The sequence below is a fragment of the Puntigrus tetrazona genome, chromosome 21 (assembly GCF_018831695.1).
Source record: "Puntigrus tetrazona isolate hp1 chromosome 21, ASM1883169v1, whole genome shotgun sequence".
Taxonomy (NCBI): Eukaryota; Metazoa; Chordata; class Actinopteri; order Cypriniformes; family Cyprinidae; genus Puntigrus; species Puntigrus tetrazona.
Window position 1 is genome coordinate 10990054 of NC_056719.1, and position 15576 is coordinate 11005629.

Consider the following 15576-nt stretch of genomic DNA (forward strand, 5'->3'; position numbering starts at 1 on the left):
TTACGGGCTTGGCCGCTTGAGAGCGATTGCGCGCGACAGGAAGTATAATGCGCAACTGTCACGAACCTTAAAAATGCCAAGCCGCAGAGCCCTTAACGCACACTGGCTTCATACTATCTTAAATAAAGCTCTTAAGCGGTTTTCCAGGTTTAGTGTATCCCATCATGCATCTTGTTTTAAAAGGTTGTGGCTAGAAATGATACAGCAAAAATCAGAAGCTAAAAATAAATAGGCTTTTCTACATGCTAGATTGTATTTTATTAACGTCTACATCTACCCAGCCCTAAACCTGCACCTTATACTTTTTGCTGTGCGCCTTTTTGCCGAAATCTCGCGAGAGATCCCAAGTGACCAAGTTGGATATTATTACGATAATTAGATATTATTACATATAATTTGGTAGAAGAACAAAGTGGCTCAAAGACTAGTTGTCTACATTTTGCAACTGCTTTTCGTCACTTAATTAGAAGCACCAGAAATTAAACTCATGTTAGAAACAAGCCTACTGAACAGACATTTACAAGTTAATTTTAAAATGCAAATTATTAAAACTAAAGAAAGTAAAGAAAAGTTCTACACATACTTTGTTCTTCATCCTCACTTGAACCCTTGACCCAAATACAGGAAATACGTTGAAAGTAGTCAAGTGGTCAAGTGTAAAGACACCCAAAAATGAAAATTATCCATAATTTACTTACCCCCAAGCCATCCTAGATGTATATAACTTGCTTCTTTCAGACAGTTTTCAAAAATGTATCCTGCCTCTAACAAGCTTGGTGGATAGTAGAAAAAAGATATATCTGTCATAAAACTAACCTAACACTAACGGTGCTAACACATGTCTTCTGAAGCAGATTGATGGCTTTTTGCAACAAAAAATATTTCTATTGAAAAAAAATGACGAATTCTGGCTTCTTGGCTGACCTCTGATGTATGACATAAGCTGCATTTGTACCTTATGTCATACAGATATACAGTTAACATTTAACATACGTGATGATGGACGCATTTTTATAGCCAATGCAACACCGATGCACTACAGGCAAATACATTTAACTCTATGTTTTTATTTTATTTTGTTTTTAAAGATTTTAATGACCTATAAACATTTGTAACATAATTATATAAAACTATACTGACAGTACAGTACATATCAACTGATTCTATTAATTTATTTGTCATTCTAAGTAATGGAAACTTATAACATTTCGAGGGTTCGGAACCAAAAAGGCATAAACTGAGATTTTACCAACAAAAACAAAAATGTACCATACTTTGACATGACTTTGTGTATTGATTTTAATTGTTTATAATAAAAAATTGTACACTTATACGTTACATTATACTTTGGCCAGTATAAAAAGCTCATCAAGAGCTTTCATTTGATATATATCTCCATTTCCCCCAAAATATCACTTGTGCCCTTCTAGTTCTCACCACTCAATCTGTTATCTATCTAGTGGACAACCTCAGTATCTGTTTGATAGTTAAGAACGTAAGAGAACACTGAACTAGTTATTTGACAGGAGGAATTACTTAATTACAATTTCCGAACAACCCCAGCATTAAATACCTGAGATGGACAAAAATAACTCCTGTGCATTGTAGCTTTCAATTTATGTCATAATCACAGAGTGAGAGGCAACTTCACTTTGCCCCAAAGCAAATTCTGTGCAATGAGCCAAGTAAGAACACAAATAAGCACGGCTGTTTGAAGTCAGCTTCATACCCGCGAAGACCAAACTGAATTACAATAGTAGCTTAAATAGTAGAGCATGGCACTAGCAATGCCAAGATCATGGGTTCAATTCCCAGGAAAAGCAAAAGCTAATAAAGTGTGAAAACTGTAACTCAAATGCAGTGTAAGTCACTTAAATGTAAATCAACCCATTTCCTGACCTGAACCAACAACAACAATGTTATTCCACCCATTCAGGACTTTGTGATGGATTGTATAAACTAAGACAATTACTGTTTCCTTTTTTGTGTTGTTACTCTAATAAATTGCCATGGAAACACTGTTCAAGCTTTAATAAAAAAAGTATAAAACAATCACTGTGGTCATCAGTATCATCTTGCAAATAGGACCAGCCAGATGGCAAAAACCACGCTGGTAGCACCTTGAAAATAATTGTAAACAAAAACTAACCAGACAATGCCAAAAGAGTCATTAGGAAAAAGGCTCAGTTCTAGCTTTAGGGTGCTTCCATCCTTAAAATTTCAAAGACATCAGTCCATAAGAACAAGGTCAATCTGCAGACCATTGGGACAACAGACTGGCAGAAGGCGAAAACGACTCTCCACTGACCAGGATGACCACCAACTCATTCCCATGTCACTCAACAACTGTCTGATGAACACTATTTGACCTATAATAGGTGCTGGGGTGACGGTTTAAAACAGGCTCCTATGGGCAGGGCTGATGTCTTGCATAGGTAGAAAAAGCCCTTCATCAATGAGAAGCACAGAAGAGCCAGGCTGAGATTTGCAAAAGAGCAAGAGGACTGGACCTTCTCTACTTTGCCCAACTCATGGTCAAACTTCAATCTGCTCTTACAATGTCCCTCAACTCAGCAGGGCAATGCACCATGTTACACAGCCAATTTTAAAGTACATGTCAGGGCCTATACTTCTACTTGAATGAAAGATGTGTAGAAGTGTAGTATGAAGTAATCACATCAGTATGCCTCCTTTAACAAACAAACTGCTGCAGTCAGTCAAGTATATTGCAGTTAAAACACACTTCCTGTTTACAATTTTTCACCATAAATTTGTTGCCTCACCATGACCGTTTGCGAGATCAAAAATCACGCAATTTAGCATCCTCAGTGTCTTGAGATCACGTTGAATGAGGTGCACACATTAAATGAGTATATCAATTTCAGGTTTTACAGGTTTGAGCATTTCACAAAACCCTGAATAGCCGATTTCTTTTTGGGTGGAGCTCAAAAGCTCATGCAGTACAAAAGTTGTTCGGCTTGATGAGGCCTATTGCTGCATTCCATTCACCTTGGAAGTCAGAGCTGGGAATGATGTAATTTCAAGCCATTCCAACATTTTACGATTTCAAGCACAACTGGAATACAGCATTGGCGCTTCCCTTGAGTCTGAGGACTTGGGTAGCTCCAAGTAGAACATCAAGTGTTGCTATCTCAGAATTAGGGTAATTTCAACATGGCGTAAATGCAGCTTGTATACTAAGTGCTACATGCAGGGATGTGTGCAAGTAAGCCCACTTCCGCCGCTTTTTTTGCCCCTCAGAATTGCACTTTTATGTCTTGGAATCCTGACTTTATAACTCACAGTTGTGTGATATAAAGTCACGCGTCATTTTTTTAAATCCTCAGAATGTGAGCTTTAAACTTGCAATTGAGACTGAAATTTGAGCAGAAAAAGACTGATATGTTCGCGACTTTATATCTCGCAATTCTGCCTTGACAGCTCGCGTTTGCGAGTTTATATCATTTCTGAGAAAAAAAAAGAATTGTGAAATGAAAATCAAAAGTGTGTATGGTGACCACCGCATTCCAGGGGGCGCTGTGGAGCTCATCTCGACAGCCTCTGCCCGACCCTCATAGCCAGAGATGCCAAGGTGCTAATTTTCAACAGCTTTTGAGCATTTTAAGGAACCCAAACCTTCTACTACCAACCCAAAATACTACTACTACTACTTCTAATAATAATAATAATAATAATAATGAATATTATTATTAAGAAAATAAAGAAAATGTTTACATTATTTCTCATGTATTTGAAAATGTAGAAATAGAAAATCGTTAATTTTATTATTATTATTTTTTATTTGTTAATTCCATTGAGCGTTACAGCCTTTTAGTATTTAAATGTAGGCTATTTCATAATATTTTATTTGAATATTAACTGGATAAAACTATTCACATTCATTGACAATTGCATTTCTGCGTTTGTCGTTGACTCGCAAATCGAGTTTGTGTCATACCGAGCCAGCACACTATGCGGTTTCCTGCTGTTTTAGTGAACATGGTGAAGTGGCTTCCTGTTGCAATGAGACCAATTCGCTTCGCACAGCGAGATGTTTGAAAACAGACGAAGTTTTTTTTTTTGCTAGGCTGAAATAAAGCTTTTTAACGTTTGATGTCACGTTAGCCTAAACCGGCGTGCAGAAACGGGACTCAAAGAAAGACAGAGACAGACCGAAACCTAAATACGTAGTGATAAATATTAAAATGATGGAGGAAGGGAATGACCAGCAGTGCCATTAGGAGGAGCATTACGGGTTTACCTGCAGGAAGGTGAGAGCACTGTGTGCGGAATACACCCTTCACCGACTGTTCTCCCTCCCCCAACCAACAACATGGATCGTCGCAGTCCACCTGCGCTTTTTATTCGAGGTTACGCCGTTTTATTCTAACGCCATCTATGTAAGGACTCTAAAACTTTACAGCCTGTCCTTAAAGTCGACCAGGAGTTTCGATGAAACCATTAAGCGAACAATGTAGCGAGCATCTGAAGAAAAGCGCTGGGGAGATGCAGAGTGAGGAGACGAAAACGGCACCTGGAAACGGTGTGACTGCTACGAGAGAGGTACGTCAAATACACAACGATGCTTATTTTAAGCCAGAAACGTTTATGGTTTGATATTATTTGGAGTTTTGTAAGAAACTTGGACTCGTTTGAACAGCGTTGGCTTGCTGGTTTGTCGAGGTAACTCAACCCGCCTGTCCTCATTCCTCCATGGCTGCGTTTAACCACGGTTTCACTCTTTTGTGCGCGTTTTTAAAAGGTATTGTCAAATGTGTGTTAAAGAATACTTCATCAACAAATTGAAATTCTGACATTTATTTAATCACTTCTATTTGGCTCCAAAACCCCCCCCACACACACAACTTAAAGCCACCCTTTATTGAACCTTGTTTCCATACAATGACAGTTGATGGTGACTCTTGTTAATTGTTGGACGAACTATACCTTTAGGACCAACTTATTTTGTCAGAATCAAACAGTAGAGAAAAAACAAATAATAAGAACAATAATAATTATGAAAAATGCTTAATGTCAGCGACAGCCGTGTTCAGTTGCGTGTCATCCATGTTCCTTAAATTCAATCAAGTCACTTCCCTTATACAGACACCAAACTGACCATTACTTCCTCAATCTGCACTACATAGTAAATTACAGTGGGCTACATTTTTTATATTGCATACAGCCAAGAAGAGAAGTAATGTAAATTAGATTTAAAAAGCCCTAGGCAAACTTTGATGCTGGCTTGTCTGAGAAAGCCATGGTGAAGATTTTAAAGTAGTTTCAAAAGCTAGCTTTCATGACCAGCTGTATACAGCATAAAACATACATAATAGTCAGTGTGGTTTCTGCAATGTGTATCAAAAGATCCAATCCTTATGTCTCTACAACCTTTTGGTTTCTTGTTGTTGCTGTACTGTTGATAGGGTGCTCTAAATAGTTACTAGGGAGTGGCTCGGCAGTTGCCAGGGTGATACCCAAAGCCTGCTGACAGCCCCAGATTTATATCTTCTGACTTAATTACTGGATGACGAAGAGGTGTACTGTTGATCTGTTACGTGTTTGTATTTGATCAGTGATCATAAGCTTTAAGCTAATATTCTTCTCGACAGAGTCCAGGACAGCAGAACGGGATCGCGTCTTCTGATGTCTCCAGCCCTGTGTCCCAGACTCGAGCCGAGCACCAGCCTCCATCCTCTACACCAGCTCCTTCTGCTCAGCCTCCCAGAGAGCAGTGGGGCGGCAAATATGAATTCCTGCTGTCCTGTATTGGCTACTGTGTGGGCCTGGGAAATGTCTGGAGGTTCCCATACCTCTGCTACCGAAACGGAGGAGGTGAGTGACAGTACAGTAAAAATGAACAAGAAGAATATGCTATGAGTTGCAAACAGTGGTTGAATTGTAAAAAATTAGGTTATCAGGGTCCTGTGGCTAATTTTACACACTGATTGCAAAATTTGTAAAAATTTTTTAATAAGGTTTTTAGTTCATATACAAAATGGCGTATTAAAATATTATTTGTAACATGTTTTTTTGCCTGAAATTAAGGAGTTATGGGCAATATTGATAAATAAAAATATTTTGCTGATTGTATTTCTGGCTGGTTTAGGTCGGGCATGGATAAATAAATAAATGGCAACAAAACTGCCAGTAATAAAAGTCCCTGTTTTAATAAATGATCTGTTCAATCATTCAAATAAAGCCATTCGTTCAAAACGGCTGATTCAATAAGAAACTAAAGAAGTGTCTGCGTCCCAATGTGCATACTAGCCATCTTCACTGGATCACTCCATTTTTTCAAAAACAGATTCATTCATGCATATTCAGAAAAGTACATCGTTTGTGCAATGAATATAGAACAAAAACCCATACATGGATATTTAGTTTATTTAATTGCTGAAATTATAAGGGCATTTTAATTGCATGCTTTTGTACTCTTAAGACATGTTTAAATAATATAGGCTATATATAATTTTATTTATTTATTTTTTCTAAGTTGGATAATGTCAGTTCTCCTATCGTCCTCTGTCTTTTTAAAGAACTTTGGAACCATTGTAGCGCAAAAAATTATGAAGATTTCCTTGGATAGGTAATTGTTTGGCAGTCAATGGGACAGTCACAAGCCTTCCGGTTTTCATCCAAAATAGTGTGATGGAACAACATGGGGTACAGTGATCAAAATTGTAATTTTGGGGTGGAGTAATCATTTAAGTTGGTGTTGCAAAATGGCTACGTTGATCGAAAAAGAAAAGTTTCACTAATGTGACAGAACTATTTCTTTTAATACAAAAAATCTATCTGAAATACTTCACCTTGATTTCCCACAAAATAAATCCTAAGAGATTTTATGAGCTTTCTGTGTAAATGGGTCTTTTATTGCTAAACTGGGATGTTGGGTTACTCAAAGCTGAAATCTATCCTACTGTCCAACCAACCAAAACCAAAAACCTTTCCCTGTAGTAGGGAGGGGGGCACATTCCTCTTTAAACCTCCGAAACAAATTTGCCTAAACCAAGAAGGCCTCAAAAGGGAAGAAATTTGCAATGTAAAGATGGTTAGTAATACAAATGAAAAGACCAGATCGTGGGTTGTGGGAGGGTGATGTAGAGAAGTACTATAATGTCCTTGAGCTGGATTTGAACAAGATTTCATGTTACAATTCTTCATCAAAAATGATGAATTTAATGCGTTGCGTTAGTGAACACTGAAATTGTTTCCATTTCTCAAACATATTACACATCGGAATATGCACGCGCACACACTGTTTCAGTTCTGTTTATTAAATGTTTTGCATGGTTTTAGTAGACTTGTATAATATAAAATCCTGAAGAGGGAAAAATTGACAAGTGCCTGTGATTTAGGAGTGTTGAGTCATTGGCACAAATGACATAATTTGAAGTTGTGGCTAAGTGGTTAATGCACATGATCCAACTTGCTGAGTTGTGATTCTTCTGCAGGTGTATCTTGTATTGGAATCTTGTATTTACTGTAGAAGTGGTTACAAGTTTGACGGTGTATAGTAACGACACCAATTGAAATGGAAAATATAACGTTTATAATATCATAAACCTTGACTCGTTGCAGGCGTGTTTCTCATCCCGTACTTCATCATGCTCTTCTTCACGGGAATGCCGCTCTTCCTCATGGAGCTCAGCCTGGGCCAGTATGGGGCCGCGGGTCCCATCACCGTCTGGAAGTGCTGTCCCCTCCTCAAAGGTATAGCACTACACATGTTCATCAGTTCAGCAGCCTAATCATAGTTTGAGAATATGACTGTGGTTATGTAAATTGTGTATTGAGTTATATTCAGAGTTGTAGCTCCACTTTGGTGCTTCCGTTTAATTAGTAATTAAATGCATGGCTAAACGAATGGAGATGATTTTGTTGTTCTGGTCTCGTTGCAGGGATTGGCATAGGGATGCTGTGTGTGTCCATTCTTGTGTGTCTCTATTATAACGTCATTATCGCTTGGACGTTCTACTACCTGGGCAGTTCTTTCCAGAGCCCTCTTCCTTGGTCATGTGACGCCCTTCAGAACATTCCCTTTTGTCGAGTGAGTCTTACTTGTGTGCTAGAAGGTTAACATCGAATGTTGATCATCATCTACGTTATCCAAATGAAACAAATATGTTTTTCCTATTCAGAACAATCTCTGTTTTCTCCACAGAACAAAACTAACATCACCCAAAGTCCCTCTGAGGTATTCTGGAAGTAAGAATTCTCTTTTTTTTGTTTCATTTTACAAATTTACTAAACTAGTCTGTATTTCCTTTCTTTCTTTTTTTAAATAAAAACAATTAGACTAAATGTATTTATGAATAATTACACTAAAACAGTGTATTAAAGCATTTTACCATTTACATTTTAATGTTATCACTGATTTAAAGTAGATGTAAAGATCTGAATTGATTTGTAATCCATTTTTTGTGAAATTTTGTAAACAAGTTTTCTGAGCTTTTTACAGAAATTTGGGCAAAATTTTGCAATAAGGTTTAAATTTGATGAAGAAAATGTATACTTTTATTCAAATTAATAGCTTTATTTATGATTACTAAATGATGTCAGAAGTATGACCATGATTTCCACAAAGTTATTTTCAACTTTAATAATAATAACGAATGTATGTTGAGGACCAGATCCGCATATTAGAAAGATGACACTGAAGACTGGCTATAATAATAGATTTTAAAATATACTTTCAAAATATTAGACTTTTGAATCAAATAAATGCAGCCTCATTGAACATTCTTTGAAAAACACAGAAAAGCTCACATTAAAATATGTTGATGAATAAATAATGTAAAATATTCTTAGTTCGCTGTCATGCTCGCCTTCGTTAAAATGTTTCATGTTTGTTCACATCCTTGAATCTAAAAATAACACAGCAAACATGCGTTCAAGTCCAAAGTACTGCTGTTACTGACACATACAGGCCTGAAAAACCTATTTTAGTCATCAGTGGTAGGATTAATGTAAATGTAGCACAAAAGCACAGCTGAAAGACTGGTAACATGCGACGCAGCCGATGATGCAGTTCTTTGTTTGTGTGTTCAGTGAAAAGGTTCTGGGTGTAGTGCACAGTGAAGGGCTGCATGATCCTGGTCCAGTGCGTTGGCCTCTAGCTCTGTGTTTGCTGGCTGCCTGGGTCGTCATTTTCCTTTGCATGCTCAAGGGCATTCGCAGCTCTGGCAAGGTAAGACCTCACCCAGACACAACTGAAAGCCTTGCGGAGATCCACGGAACAGCCAGTCGGCCTCTTTCCCAAAAGAAAAATAAGACCACTAACTTTAGTGTAATTGAGATTACAATTTTTAAAGATATTCTGGAAGTAATTTTATTTTTTATTAGGTTTTTTTTTTTAAGTGTCATGTGATGTTGCTAAAAAGAACATTAATTTGTGTATTTGGTGTAATGCAATGTGTTTATGCGGTTTCAGTTTCAAAGAACACATTATTTTCCACATACTGTACGTTACTGTTTCTTCTCTAAGCCCCGCCTTCTGGTTCTATGACACAAAAACAATAAAAGCAATTACAAATGAGGCATTTGTTGCATTGTCGCGTTGTATCATGCATCGTAAACATATCAACAATAATAAACAGAAAAATGGTTGAGGTAAACGTTGTAATTACTAGTTAGTTAATAGTAAGAACATATTATAATATGTTCTACACATAGAAAGTCATTTCCTGTCTTCCTCGGATGTTAGGTGGTGTACGTGACCGCCACCTTCCCTTATTTTGTGCTGGTGGTCCTCATTATCAGAGGGGCCACTCTTGAGGGCTCCTTAGACGGCGTCGCCTTCTACCTCACTCCAAACTGGGTCCATTTGGCCAATGCACAGGTACCATTTCCTAAACAACACCGTTTTTAATTAAATGCTACTGTTTTTTCCATTCTTTTCAGTTCTGTATTGTATTGTGATATATTGTCATAATAGGTTTGGAATGATGCTGCGTCGCAGATCTTTTATTCGTTGGGTATTGGAGTCGGTGGTCTCCTGTCAATGGCGTCTTACAATAAATTTGACAATAATGTCATCAGGTGAGGCTTTTTACTGTGAGAAAGCAGTTTTTTTTTCTTCTGAAACATGGCATTTTAAAGTCTCAGAATGATTTCTTATCCCACAGAGATACTATAATCATCACCATAGGGAACTGTGGGACCAGCTTTTTCGCAGGCTTTGCCATTTTCTCTATTTTGGGTCATATGGCTTGGAGGAAGGGCGTGCCTGTGGGTCAGGTGGCAGACTCAGGTACATCCTGTTTAGCCTGTCATGTTACTTCTCTCTCTTCTGACACCCCGTATAGCTCAGCAATTAAAATGTTTTCACACCCTTGCAGTTCCAAAGCCAGTGCTTAATGTGTAGTTTTGTGATCGTATCAGGTCCTGGTCTGGCATTTGTTGCCTACCCAGAAGCCCTGGCTCTTCTCCCTGGATCAGTGTTTTGGTCCATTCTGTTTTTTCTCATGCTTTTTATGCTGGGAGTGGATACTCTGGTAAGACCCTCCAGGTTTTCTCAAGTTTGATGTTGTTTTCATGTGACAGTGACATTGTATTATTACAATATAAAACATTTTATTTTTTTTAAATTAACATTTAGTTTATATTTAATTTAAAATGTTAATCTAAATGTTTCATAATAAATGACTTTGATTCATTTAAAGCAATCTTTCTGAACAAAAGTATTGATTAAAAAAAAAAAAAAAAACAACAACTTTGAAATGTATTAAATATAGCTTTTTACATGTATGCACACACACAAAAAAAGCATTTGAATTTATAATATTTTGAGTTGAATTCAAAAGACAAAAGCCCATTTACTTAAAAAATAAAAATAAAAGTCTAAATAGAATGGCTGGAAATATTATAAGAAAATGAATTAAACAAAATGTATGGTAATTGGGTATAACATGAATCCAAGTGATGAGGTTTCAGTGTTTTTAGATTAGATATATGATTGTATAAACCGTCTGTGCTCAGCGAACAGATTTGTCAAGAGATGTGTGAAGTGACACATAAACATCCTGTCTTACTGCACAGCTCGCCACTGAGCTGCAAGTGTTCATGAGTACACAGTGGGTTTCCTCTGTCATCACCTGAAATCTGAAATGTAAAATTCTCCAAATATATAGCTATGGGATACACACACACACAGAGAGAGAGAGGAAAGAAGTTTTACCTGTAAATATTTCATATATGGTTTGAATGGCACTGCCATCATTAAGGCCACCGATCCAATCCCCAGAATGCACACGTACTGGCAAAATATAGCTTGAATATACTAGGAAAAAATAAAATGTCTGCCAAAAGCATAAATATGAATGTGAGAGCAAACAGATGATGGCACACGGCAGTGCTTGTATTGCCCTAACGGCAAACCCGAGGATCTGTTTAATTTTGTTGATGCAGATGTCAGGGAAACTTATGACATATTTGCACGCTCCTGACAGGCTAGTCCTTTGTTTAATTCTTGCTATTGTGAAGTTCTCTCTCTCTCCGTCCTGCAGTTTGGTAACATGGAGGGGATCTGTACAGCTGTTCTGGATGAGTTTCCTCAGCTCAGATCCAATCTGAAGCTCAAGACGCTGTTCCTGGCGCTGCTCTGTTTCGCCTTTTATCTCATGGGCCTGCTGCTCATCACCGATGTAAGTGCAACAAACTGACTGATAATAGGATTTAGTAGTTGACGTTTTTATAAATACAAGTGTACAGTGTTTAGTTATGTGTATGTATTGTTTAATATCAGAATTTATCATCTTGTCCATCTTCATATTATCCGTTAGTATTCTTTTAACACCATCTGGTTTTGTTGTCATACACGTATACCTTTTATTTGTGTTTTTCCATTACAGGGTGGGATATACTGGTTCACGCTCATAGATTCTTTCAGCACAAGCTTTGGCCTCATCATCATTACTCTCTTCATGTGTATTGGCATCTCATTCTTTTATGGTACACTTACTTTCATTTCCTCCTGGGTGATAGGCTCATATTGATGGGGCTTCTGATGTAAAATACATATTCAAGTTTTTTTAGGGGCACTTTTATGAGATATTCTGCTTTGCTTATAATGATTATATATATATATATATATATATATATATATATATATATATATATATATATATATATATATATATATTATATATATAATGATTTATTTATTTTATATGGATGAAAAAATAAATAGTTCATACTAAGTTTGACATTTACGACATCACCAACGGATCCTCTGCAGTAAATGGGTGCTGTCAGAATGAGCGTCCGAACGGCTGATTTAAAACATCCACACGACTCCACTTCATCAAGTAATGCCGTAAAGTGATAAATGTCTGTGTATTTTCAGTGCTTTAAAGTTTAATGAGGGACTTGTTTTTAAAAACACACATTTTGTGGATTATTGTAATGTTTTTGTCAGTCGTTTGGACATTTTGACGGCACCCATTCGCTGCAAAGGATCCCATGGTAAGCAAGTAACGCAATGTTTAAATATGTTCTTATAAAGCAAACAAACAATCTTATGTATATCTAAAAAAGGCCAGAGAGCAAGTACATTTTGGATAAACTTCTTTTTTTTTTTTTACCCCAGTATATAAAAAACAGTAGTTTAGTGCGTACATATCAGTTGCAGTGTTTTTTTTTTTATAGTAATATGACATTCAGGGGTTTGGTTACGTTAAAATGTCTGCTAAATATCAGCTTCTCTTTCACATTTTATGTCAGCTGCAGTTCTTTGTATGTGATGTGACAGCACTCTGTGATCTATATTATATTTTCATATGCTGATGGCATTGCAGGGGTGAACCAGTTTTGTCAGGACATTGTGGACATGATCTGTCGCTGTCCTCCCTGGTGCACAAAACTGCTGTTTTACTTCAAAGCCTGCTGGGTGGTTTTCACCCCCTTCCTGCTAACGGTGGGTGTCCCGTTTTTGGTTCGTTTTATTGTAATCGCCCTCATGTTTTAGTATGTGTGAGGTTACTGTTGAAGATGAACCGTTACATAACTGTATGTGTTCTATGGAAATATTTATTGAGCAGAATCATACCACAGTACTGTCAGAAATGTGGCTTTACTGCAGAGTGGAATCAAACACCATGTCTGTCCTTTGTCCGGTGTAATGAATAATTGAGTTTCTGAGACACTGTATCTCACTGACAGTGATAGTCCCATTCAGAGAATGAGACCTCAGTATGATAAGAGATTGTTTTTTTTTTTTGTTTTTTTTAATAGTTCATCCTGACCTACATCTTCATCGAGATGTACCGTACGTCTCTGCGCTATGGCAACTATGTGTTCCCGACTTGGGGCAAAGCGTTGGGTGTATGTATGGGAGCCTTCTGCTGTCTGCAGATCCTCATCTGGGCCATAGTGGCCGTCAGTAAAGAGTCCGGCACTCTTAAAGATGTAAGTCCCTTCTAATCACCATATTTTTTCATTTCTTTATTTGAGATCAGTAAAATTCAAAGATAATAATAATGTCAAAAATCTGGTTTAGGAGGTTACAATTTTTAATTTCAAATTCTGTTCTATTCAACTTTTATTAACTAAAAAAAAAAAAAAAAAACAAATATATATATTTTATTTTATATATTAAATGTAATGTACATTTTTTTTTTATATTTCTGAATTAAACATGCAGTGTGCCCGATGATATGTTCATGCTGACATACATTTCTTACGTTCAGCGTTTCAAGAAATCCATCCGTCCCCTTAATTCCTGGCGCGTTAACAACATAAACACGACCTCTCAGGAGCAGCACGTGGAGCCTCAGCAAGTGGAGGGACCCTTCACAGTTAACCTGACTGAAGCAGACTTCACTGCCATGAACTGGGAGGCCATCAGCGAGGCGTAAACCCTGCCCCAAGTGTTGGGAGGTCAGAACTACACCATCTTAAAAAGGACAAGCACTGGTGAGGACTGCGCACTCCTCCTCACCAGTCCAGCTGGACTGAAGCGAACATTTAAATGATTGTATAAATTACATTTAATACAATCTATTATTTTTTTTATTTATGCTGCTTTACTCGTTTGACATAGCACGGGGGCCTAAAGCCAAAGCAAAAGACCAAGAAGCACAAAAGATTTGGGTTCTTTGGTTGAATTCATGATGTCCCAAGGATTCCGTTTCATGCCATTCATCAGGCCATGATGTCATGTTCAACAAGTCTATTCATCAAAGAGTGTATAGGCTTAAAAGGGAAAAGACCTAGTCACATGATCTGCTTTTCATTCACAAGAGCCAGGTCAATGCCTTTAGGAGACATTTTTTAACAAAACAGAACTTATTCGAAATGGTAACCATTCATGTGAATAAAATAAAATGTAGTAAAATAGCTATTTTAAAGTCTCTTTAGAATGTTCAGATATGCCGCATAGAAACGTAACCTTTTTAAAATGCAAATAAAATGGCAATGATTCCATGAATTGCTCTCAGCAGAAGCTGTTTGTTTGCCATGGGCAGATTCAGCTTATTTCAGTGGTCTACAAAAGCCATGCACACTACGAATAAAGCAAACTTCCTTATGACAGAAGAGGCGCTAAAACGGGTTTGTTTATTCGGAGCTCTATGGTAACAATGGTAAACCTGACCTTGTTGGGGCTTTGTTGTAGACACTAACTCATCAGGTTATCTTGATTTAGATGGTTTCTCTGCGCGTGCCTAGCTATTTAATGTTCTGCTCCAAAGCGGCTGAGGCAAACAAACCTTCAGGAGATGTTAAATACACCGGAGAAAAGTGTACCGAGTGCACTGGCAAAAAAAAAAGCTCTGGTATTCATGGTGTTCGGCTTAGCCTGCATGAATAATGAAAAAATTTGGTTTATACATCCACTCAGCGTTGGTGTGGATTTCTGTGAACGGTGATGGAATAGCTACTTCCTGTAGTTACAGATTTATCAACAACTCTATGACGCAAAGAGGTCTTCCAAAAAATGCAGTGTGGAGGAAGTTACCCTATAAACATTTTTGGTCCTGAGAACTATTAAATATAGTTTTGGTTAAATCTTAAGTTTTCTATATATATATATATATATATATATATATATATATATATATATATATATATATATATATATATATATATATATATATGTGTATATATATATATATATATATATATATATATATATATATATATATATGTATATGTGTATGTGTATATATATGTATATATATATATATATGTGTATGTGTATATATATGTATATATATATATATATATGTGTATGTGTATATATATGTATATATATATATATATATATATATGTATGTGTATATATATATATATATATATATATATATATATATATATATATATATATATATGTATATATATGTATATATATGTATATATATGTATATATATATATATATATATATATATATATATATATATATACATATATATATATATATATATACATACACATATATATATATATATATATATATATATGTGTATATGTATATATATGTATATATATATATATATATATATGTATATATGTATATATATATATATATATATATATGTGTATATATATATATATATATATATATATGTATATAT

At 36.2% G+C, this 15576-nt stretch overlaps 1 protein-coding gene across 1 annotated transcript; it reads left to right on the forward strand.

Annotated features, from left to right (window-relative positions):
- Window positions 1-3991: 3991 nt before the first annotated feature.
- Window positions 3992-14431, forward strand: slc6a7 (solute carrier family 6 member 7). Its single transcript, XM_043222122.1, has 15 exons — window positions 3992-4563; window positions 5613-5835; window positions 7585-7716; window positions 7905-8053; window positions 8168-8211; window positions 9055-9193; window positions 9710-9844; window positions 9941-10044; window positions 10131-10255; window positions 10387-10499; window positions 11511-11648; window positions 11856-11955; window positions 12801-12919; window positions 13237-13410; window positions 13692-14431. The coding sequence occupies exons 1-15, from the start codon at window positions 4453-4455 to the stop codon at window positions 13857-13859; spliced, it is 1974 nt and encodes a 657-aa protein (XP_043078057.1). The 5' UTR covers window positions 3992-4452; the 3' UTR covers window positions 13860-14431.
- Window positions 14432-15576: the final 1145 nt, after the last annotated feature.

What these genes read in the sequence shown, in the direction of transcription:
- slc6a7 (XM_043222122.1), top strand. Translation starts at nt 4,453, where the DNA reads ATGAAACCATTAAGCGAACAATGTAGCGAGCATCTGAAGAAAAGCGCT. An exon ending in TTTGACAATAATGTCATCAG is followed by an intron (nt 10,045 to 10,130) that starts GTGAGGCTTTTT and finishes CTTATCCCACAG; the next exon opens with AGATACTATAATCATCACCA. An exon ending in GGGTCAGGTGGCAGACTCAG is followed by an intron (nt 10,256 to 10,386) that starts GTACATCCTGTT and finishes TGATCGTATCAG; the next exon opens with GTCCTGGTCTGGCATTTGTT.